The sequence below is a fragment of the Plodia interpunctella genome, chromosome 8 (genome assembly GCF_027563975.2).
Source record: "Plodia interpunctella isolate USDA-ARS_2022_Savannah chromosome 8, ilPloInte3.2, whole genome shotgun sequence".
NCBI classification, from domain to species: Eukaryota; Metazoa; Arthropoda; class Insecta; order Lepidoptera; family Pyralidae; genus Plodia; species Plodia interpunctella.
The window spans coordinates 1,229,161-1,239,188 of record NC_071301.1 but is presented as its reverse complement, the minus strand read 5'-3'; the positions used below and the strand labels follow the sequence as shown (position 1 = coordinate 1,239,188).

General features: G+C 35.1%; 1 protein-coding gene across 1 annotated transcript; it reads right to left on the bottom strand.

Annotated features, from left to right (window-relative positions):
• Window positions 1–2,312: 2,312 nt before the first annotated feature.
• LOC128671880 (homeobox protein SIX6-like) lies at window positions 2,313–5,293 on the bottom strand. Its single transcript, XM_053748701.1, has one exon. The coding sequence runs from the start codon at window positions 5,200–5,202 to the stop codon at window positions 4,381–4,383; it is 822 nt and encodes a 273-aa protein (XP_053604676.1). The 5' UTR covers window positions 5,203–5,293; the 3' UTR covers window positions 2,313–4,380.
• Window positions 5,294–10,028: the final 4,735 nt, after the last annotated feature.

The following is a 10,028-nucleotide window of genomic DNA, read 5'->3' as shown; positions in this document are numbered from 1 at the left end:
TGGATGTTTATCTATATATGTATTTGTTATAAAATATAGTATCGTTGAGTTAGTATCCCATAACACAAGTCTCGAACTTACTTTGAGGCCAGCTCAATCTGTGTGATTTGTCTTAATATATTTATTTATTATTCGTGAGTTTGCGTTTATATTTTGCGTTGAAAAGTGACAAACATACATACATCCTTTTTTACAAAAATTTTTAGAAAGCAATTTTTTGTCAATATAATTTAATTTCAGTTGTTGAATTAAATTTAGTTGTTTTAGGTGTAAATATTAAGATCTCATAACAATAATAAGTAATGCAATAAAATATATTATCATCAATTTAAAACACTTATTGACAAATAAAATTTATAATCTTTAAATAAAATATTTTAAACCATCGAAATGAAAAGAAATTGTGTAAAATGTGCGGCCAAGTGCAAATAAGTAATCATCAAGTAATTAAGTTTATCATCTAAGTAATGAATTTGTGTAATCCATACCGATTAAGTACGATTAAGTAATTCAGAAGCCGATCAGCCACTTATCTACACAATTAGCTCCATTCCCGTTATAATGACAACTGTACGGACTGGGCAAACTGCACTTGAACTTTTTCGAAATTATAATTTTATATCAATCGGAATTTTAAATCTATGATTACGAGTATACAAGTATATTTTGTCCCTATCGAATACATGAGACCAGATATATTTTGATAACTGATTTATTTCTTTTAAATCATTTTTAAGTACAATAAATTCACAACATAGTATACTTTGTGGATTGCAACTGGATATTATTTTTATAGGATACATTGCACTATTATTTTGTTATATATTTAACCAGCGGCCCATCCCGGCTTTGCTCGGGTGAAACAATGCCAAATAATATACCTAAAACTTCATCTTGGGTTACTTTACCTATTTTAAAAAACTCGCATAAATGCGTTGCGTAGTTGTAAAGATCTAAGCATAATTATATAGGGACAGACAGCGATAAGCGTCTTTTTTATACTATGTAGTGATTCATATACAATATATACAAATTAAGGTAGATTTCTAATTCGTGTGGTTTTAACATTTGCATATTTGTAAATTATAATTGTATAGATAATTTATTCATTCAAGCTAGGTGACTGAACTTTATTCGAATGATAACATATTTCAATATTTTTTAAATAACACCTACCTAGATCAATTTTAATGTCACATCATTAGAGACTTTAAAATACCTATAAATATACCTAGAACAATTATTCATAACATAATATTAGTCTTATCTAGTCGCCGATTTAAAACGTTAAGAAAAAGTACCAAGTACCTATTCAATTATCCATCAAAATTCCATCTAAATAAAATTATTTTATTTTATTATCAATTTTAAGAAGGCCTTTAGGTATCTTGTGTAAAATATTCGTTCAGTTTTTTGTTTACCATTTACGTGTGATAAATATTCTTCTGTAATTTTTGGTCATTAGCTTATCATGTTACCCTTTTTTAAAGGTTTGTAATCACATACACTTGTAAAGAGTTAAAAGTTCAAACTTAAAATGTATTCAAATTTTATATTTTCTTGTTTGTTTATTTATTATGTTTGCTTTGAATATTAAAAGAAATTAAAAATACCCCACAAAAAAAAATTAGAATTATGCATGTATTCCATATGTGCATATTGCATAATGCCTAAAAATAGAAGTGAATTAGTAAATAGAGCCAAGTCAGGTCACTGACACGCTTTATAAAAACTATAATTAATGTGCCGGCAGCTAAATAGCAATTTCATGTCCAAGCTTATTAATGTACCGTAGATAACTGATAAAAATATCTTTAATTAAGTTTATCAGGGAATTATACTTTTATGAATTATTTTTTCTTCTATTTAATCGCATAGTCGAATTAATGTACCTATCAAGTGAGTTAGGGCAATTTTAAATATGAAACGGTATGGTTTTAATTAGAGAAGAGTTTTAACATTTTGTTTTGTGAAAAATTACTATGATTATTTTTTCTTTAATCGTTAAATCAGGATAAGCCTCAATTATTATTGAAAATTAAAGAGACCTTGAATTATTTTCTCGAATCATTAGTACTATGTACTGCTTAGATATAGATAAGTATTAAATATACCTAATCGTTTTGCAACGGCCTAATACCTAGTAGACGTTGTTATATGAGATAGAGTAATTTGGAGATATGAAATTCGTGTACTATTCCTGATTTATATTTTATTATACGACAACAATTTCCTATTTTAGATATTGAAAATTGTGATAGGGTGACAAGGATCAAAAGCCAATCGAAATAATACAAAAAGATTGATTACGAATATAGTTTTATTAACAATTTTAATTTAATGACTGTAATGTAAGTCGATATTGTATTTACAATTTGTTTATATTATACATTTTTACAATCTCTCTGGGACTATCCTAATTCTAATTAACCTATCTCACGTAATCTATAATGCACAAGTTCGAGTGGTATCTACAAGGAAACAAATAGTAGTATTAACATTACATACCAAATCGAGGGCAAGTGTATAACTTAGAAATGCTGTAGTATATAAATATAACGATCAGTAAGATATTTTATTGTGTTTAAAACCAAATAATAATATATCATAATATCAATAATTTGTTTTATTACACAAGTCATATAAGAAAAATTAAAATTTTAAATAAATATCTAGATCAGCCTGGATAAAATTAATTTTAAAATTGTATATATATTTCATTCGCTGTTAAATTTAATTATTTGTTAAAACAATAGCACCTGTACTGTTTTAACAAACAATTATTTTATCTGGCCAGGATAATTGTCCTATAACTTTCTCGTGATTTTAAAGTCTGTTGAACATTCTCTTTCTACAGCATTTCTAAACAATGGCCCATAAATCACATCAGTTTTACGCAATAATATTCAAAGTCGCGAGGAAGAATGATAGTATGCTCAGGTACAGACCTTTTAGCATTATATGATATAAAATGGATATTTTGCAAAGAACATTACATAAAAATCTACAAGTAGATAAAAACTAAACGTTGATTTGATAAATAAAATTATTTTAACTGGAAAAATATTACAATTATAATATATAAATTATAATAAATACGATTTGGGTAAAATAGAACGCATTTTTTTTTTGAAACGTGCGGTTCAGATCTTACCAAAATAAAATAGATAGAAAATAGTCAAAATTAATAACATCACATGATAAATACACGGAAAGTCAAATTGAAATGAGGGTAGGTCTTGAAAAAGCCGTCTACTTCTATGCCAATACATAATTATTCTGCATTAGGAATTTTGACCACATAAGTATACTATTATTCTTGACTTGGCTCTACTCTACATCGTAATGATAATGTTTCTATTCATTATGTACCGACAAGACAATGCCAATACGGAAAGTAATAAATGAACTTCAAAATATCTACGTTTAGATCATACTAAACACAATAAATAATTAACTTGTTTTATAATATATATGCGTTAGATAATATGACCACTTTTTAACCATTTTCTTTAAGTATTTACGATTTTTTATCATTTTAAAAATATTTTAAAAAGTCGTTGTGCTAAATTCCCGTAATGACGACCTCGGTGGCGCAGCGGTAAAGTTCTTGCCACTGAACCGAGAGGTCCCGGGTTCGATCCCCGGTCGGGTCATGATGGAAAATGATCTTTTTCTGATTGGCCCGGGTCTTGGATGTCTATTTATATATGTATCTATTTATAAAATATAGTATCGTTGAGTTAGTATCCCATAACACAAGTCTCGAACTTACTTTGGGGCTAGCTCAATCTGTGTGATTTGTCCTAATATATTTATTTATTTATTTTATTTATTTAATTTTTCTTTATGTTTAAAACTCCAATTCTTTATGTTTAAAATTCTTTTTCCATATATTGTGTGTAATGTAATCTTCTTATTTTGCGTCTATTTTTTTAACTCCCTAAGTCCTCATTTCAATGTCACAATCCATGCTTATCATTCTATTCAGTGCATAGGTATAAAGTACCTAAGCATAGAAAAAAAAACAATTTATTAAAAAAAACCCTGTTTCATCTTCACAACGTGAAATAACTTAAGTTAGTTCAGCATACCTACTTGCTTCTTCGAAAAGGCTTACCTATCAAAAAGGCAGTATTAATTGATTTATCACTACAAAAGAGTGTACATACCTGATACGCAGAAATGCTGTTACTTCAAGCACTCTTACACTTTCAGCAATAGAATTACGCTCTAATAAACTGGTTTACAATGCCTTAACATCACATACATCACGGACTCAGTGATCTAACTAAAATAGGATAACTCGTCTATATTGCATCGTACGTTCACTCAACGTCGTATAAAATTTGTATCACGTATTTACACTATCAGTCTGTGTTACTCTTCGTCGACGTTAATCTCCGAATCGGCTGAATCTTCATCGTATGTCGAAGAGGAGGCGAACCCGCGGCCGAGCAATGCGGAGCGGTTCTTGGCGGCAGCCGCACGATCGCGCTGCCGTCGGTTCTTGAACCAGTTCCCAACTTGCGTCGGCGTTAATCCCGTCGCCGCTGCTAATTCCCTCTTTTTCGTCGGATTCGGATAAGGATCCTGAAGATACCATTCTCTTAGTAACGACCTCGTTCGTTCCTTAAAGCAGTGCGTCTTTTGTTCGCCATCCCAAATGGTTCGCGGTAATGGGAACTTCTTGCGAACTCGGTATTTGTCAACGGGGCCCAGAGGGCGTCCCCGGAGCCTCTCAGCTTCCTGATAGTGTGCTTCCAGCCATAGTGCTTGTAGCTTTGCATGGCTCGACCTCTGAAATCGGTGCCTCTCCAGAATGGAATACAATTCTCTGTGTCTTCCGGCATGGAAGGCGACGACTGCTCGTGCTCGAAGAACAGCTTCACAGCGTTCTAGTTCAGCTACGTTCGGGTGAGCGACGGGCAAGGACCAGAGGAACCTGGCGAGACGTTCGACGTCTCCGCTTTCTTCGAGAGTTTCGCAGACAGTAGCGACTTGTGCGGCGCTGAAGGATAAGGTGGGTAGCGGCAGCAGCGGTGTCGGCGCGGCTAGCTCGATGGCGTTGAGGGCAAGCGGCTGCTGGTCGGCGCAGGGCGCGGGCTCGGCGGCGCGGTCGGCCGCGGCCGGCCCGCGGTGCGCCTCCAGGATGCGCGCGTGGAGCGCCGCCGTCGTTGACTCGTCCCACGAGCCGCGCATCGGTGCGAGTGTGCGCGGCGGAGTCGCGCGCGGTTTGAGCCGGTGCTCGACTCCGTTCAGGGGCGTGTAGGCGCTGCGATCGCGATTGGCTATCGGTTACGCCGCGCGCGGGGCTCGGCCAATGAGCGCGCCGCCCGCCGGGGGCCGGATAGCTTTCAACCGCGCGCGGCTCGTATCCGGCGGGCGCGTTTAACGAGGGCGGCGGGGCGAGGCCCCCCGCGCCGCCATGATCTGCCTCGCAAGCCGCGCCGCCCGACCCGACTCGAGCCACCTCGATCGATTACCTGCAAACCTGCAATTAATAGCCTCCACCATATATTCACCCGGGTAGGTTACATGCGCGTGATTGCGACCTACTACTGTTTCTGACCGACAAATGAATAATCTAAATACGCATGCATAGGTTCGGTAGTGAATTGCCAGCGAAACTATGTTTGGAAATAAACTTATTGTAAGTTCTTACAAAATCAAAAAATATGGCTAGATTAATCTAAATCGCACAATAGGTACATTATTTTTTCAAGGTTTATTTTTGTTGCATATATTTGTAAATATTGAACTTGGCTCTCAATTCACAGTTATGTTTATACTTACCTAATATTTTTATTCAGTAAAAGTGCCTAACTTATGCCTAAACTTATTAACGCAGCTTTCTTGAAAAAAGTAAAAGTGTAGGTATGTATGTATTAAAATTAAAGCTGTCATTTCGGATTATTTACTGTAAAAAACATTTTGATAACAATAAAATTATTAGGTACCTAATCGATCACAGTCCATCGCCGTGAGTTTTTAAATTATTTCTTTTTTTGTCGTAAAACGGCGGATTGAATACCTAAACAAAATACTCATTAATCCTCCAATTGACCCTAATGAGTGAAAGAGATAATAAATATTACCATACACGTGCTCGAAATTTTACTGCGCTAAGTAGTGATTTTTTCAACGTTTTGCGTTACGTTTGATTTGCTGCTTGTATCATAAAATATATCCAAAGGTGAAAATTACCTGTCTACCCTTGTCCCACTATGTGTCCCACGGGTCGGTACAGCATGTCAGTCTCCTCACTTCTCCCTGTCTCTTGTTAACCGATCTGTTACTTCTTTTTCAGCGATATCCTGCCTAACGCACTCTTCTTTCTCTTCTTCATCTCTCGCTACTTCTTATCGCAAATTCAATTTAAAATTCGTAACCCTTTCTACAGCGTTATTCTCCACCCTTCATTTAACGTGCTGCCTATTCCATCAAAGCCTCTTACTATCTATTGTAAAAAATATGTAATCTCATGTTTTTGCAAATAAATAACCTTTGACTTTGTCTTTATTGTCATCTCCGCTAATCATTCAAAGGTGAAAATGAACAGTTTAATTTTTTTTTTTAATGCGCAACGAATCAAATCTCATTAGTCGCGCTACACTCCGGCGAGATTTCAACATGAAAGCCTTTCCAGAGTATTAAGTTATTGAACGGCAAACCACACCCAGGCTGTAACGCTACACAGGTACCCCCCCCCCCCCCCCTCCGCCCACCCCTGCTGGGGGCACCCCCCAAAACCACCCTGAGGGTCGCGTTACCCATATTTACCCGGATTCCGTATTTATATGGTAATGTTCTCAATATATTGATGTAAAAAATACGTTTTATTTAGATTGGAGTGTTATGGTAAAAAAAAATCGAGATAAAGTGTGTGTCAGTCACAAGACATCACTTATTAAGTTTAAGCCACTTTCTATGGTCACTTCCGCCCAAAGGTCACAATCTGACTGCAATTTTGACATAATTTCGGACACATAAAGGTGTATAACTAGGCCAAATTCTCTGTATCCAATAGCAGAAAACAGAGGGAATCCCAAAACTTGATCCTTACATGGCAAAATGTAAAGACATGATAACTCTTTGAGCCCCCATATTTTAATATCTAGCCCCCACAAAAAAAAAACTAGGCCAAATTTCAGGTTTATCTGGGTAATCATTTACATCGAAAACATTGTATAAGGTTTAGTCAACTATTTCCGTATTCAGCGCGTTTGTTTTTGGTATGAAGTATCTGCTTAAAAATGTTTCTTTTTTCTAGCTATGGTCCCACAGATGGTTGGAGCAATATGTTTACAAGTCTCTGTCTAATTTCACAATGTAATTTTTTTTTCCGTTTTGTCCTTTTCTTTAAAAAAATTAATTTTGTTCTACATTTTGCGGAAGTGATATTTTGCGACTGAGACACATTTTACGATTACTAAATCGAATCAAATGGAACCGATTTTCACACAAACGAAGTTAATTTCATACTTTCCCTCAAATGTTTCCGAAGGTTTTAAGAAAATTCCCAATCGTAAAATTTCTATCGATCTATGCATTTAACTTTTGCGATAATTTTTCCAGCGAATTTTTTTGGTTTCACGCGTTCTATTTTATTTGTTTTCAGCAAGATAAATATGGTAAAAAAAATGTGCATGTGATTGAGAAGGAAAACGTAGTCTGTCTCTTTCATTCGGTAATGCGAGTTGCAATACAAAGAAAGTATACTTATACCGACAACGTAGAGCGTTTCCTGTCCCGCTAACAGTGTCTGGTTGCTCCGGTAGAGTCGCGACGTCTCTACGAAATTTATAAAATGACAGATTTATGTTTAAAATGCTGCTGCGTTTTATGTTAATATGAATATTATATTGAGATTGATTTTGTTAAACATAAATAATTAATATTAAAAATTGAAAGGGATCACCTCGACGTATGTATTTAGACTGTTTTTTATCAAGTTTGAATTGAGCCTGCTAATTCAATAGGGGCGTGTAGGTATTCTACGTTTATTAGTAAAATACCAGCTGTACAAAAATATAATTTTGATGAATTTAAATAAAGATTCCTAATAAAATTTCGGTAAAAAAAAAGGCTAGTAATACGCAAAAATCTTTTTAAAATATGGAACACCTAACACAGGCTTGTTTTCAACCTCCGACGCAAATAGAGGGATGTTATAAATTTTACGTGTCTTTCTGTGTATCTGTGTCTGTGGCGTCGTAGCTCCCAAAGGGATGAACCGATTTTCGTTTAGTTTTTTTTTGTGTCATAGATAATTTCATCCCGAGTGTTCTTAGCCATGTTTCATGAAACTCAGTTCAGCCGTACAAAAGTTGTAGTGAAATCAATATTGAAAGTTGGGGGTTTTTTAAATTGTCTAACAAATAAACTTGTTATTTTATTTTTAAATAACACTGGTTTACATAAAAACGGACAAAATCATACATCGATGAATAAAAATTCTTTGCACTTTTTTATAGGGACGTGCATTTTGAGACCTGATTCAATGTTGGACTTTCCCCGTGTCGTTATTTCTTGAATTTACGATTTAGTGAACTTCAAGACAAATAAGCGTTTTTTGAGCTTGCGTGTCCGCAGCCCACCGTAGACCTCGTCCTTGCTTCCCATCTCTTGATGGGAGAGAGATGAGTGTGTTTAACCTCACTCTCATGCAATTAAATCCATAATTTACTTTCAATTTTTAATTTTAAAAAATTTGCCTACAGCCGATATCTGTAAATCGAAGCTTCTCCTTCTTCGAACCAGTTTTATCCGTGACTATACCCTATAGGGTCTGTCATCAGAAGATTACGCTCGTCCATTGTGGCCCTCCATTACTGTGATTAAAATCTATTCCTTTGGAGTTTAATAATGTTAGTGCGAAATATTGTCATTGTATTGCTAAGTACAAAAATAAGTTTCTAAAATATAAGACGGATGGCTTCTGTTTTAATAAATAGTACTAAATACTATAAGTTTTTTTTACAAAAATGTAATGTTTTAAACAAGCTTCTACTCTTATCAAAGAGATCTTATTGTATTCAATAAAGATCATGTCTAGCCCACGCAATTACCCTTTTAAATATTTAGCGCGAAAAGTGAGTAGGTAAATAAACAAACCATGGATTTAGTAAGTACTTCGTACGAAGTACCTACTAATTCCATGGTCTAGCCTTCAATTTTAACCACGATATTGAGACCATATTAGGTATACAGAGTAGGTCACTTTTCTCCAATTGTGCAATCCTTCGTCGACATCATTCACCAAATGATTACCTATATTACCTGTCGTTTAGAATGTTCGACAGGCCAAACTGCCGTGCCCATATTCATAAAAGAGCTAAAATACCGTAATTTGAACTTCAGCACACCTTTTATTGTCTACTAAAGAACGTTTCTCAAAAACATCGTCAACAGTAGCGGCGAATATACGCATAACAATGGACAATTCCATCGGAATTTCAGAGTTCAATCTCTAGCAAGTATACAGCGAAATAATAAAATTCTAAAATGGCGACCATCGAATACAATATGCTATTATATTTTGCATCTGTAAATTTGAAAGTCTACGACGCTACCGCGCGGCAACATAGTATCTCAACTCGACTGTCTTCAAAGCTATTTTCGTGGGAATTTAAATCTTAGCACTTGACTTTAACACGTCGGAAGGGGAATGGGTTATTTTGCGCCCGCGCAGATAGCGTTGCTGGTGGGACAATGCGTCATCCGTCAAGAAGCGGCTTTATGGTCGCAAGGTATCGCTTGCGTTTTGACACATCGCTTAGCGGCCGTGATTTGTGTAGGGTTAAGACCCTCAGGGTGAAGCTCGATCGTTTAAAAACTTAACTATCGATACAAGTGATAGTCAAGACCGTTGGTCAATGTTTTGCGGTTGTATGATTTTGAGCTATTCGTTTGTATTCATATAGTTTCAGTAGGAGATATTTTGGATGTTGGTAATTTGCATTCAAATCACAAAAAGTTTTTACATTAAGTAAAAAAAATGTATATATAATATATAAATAATATAT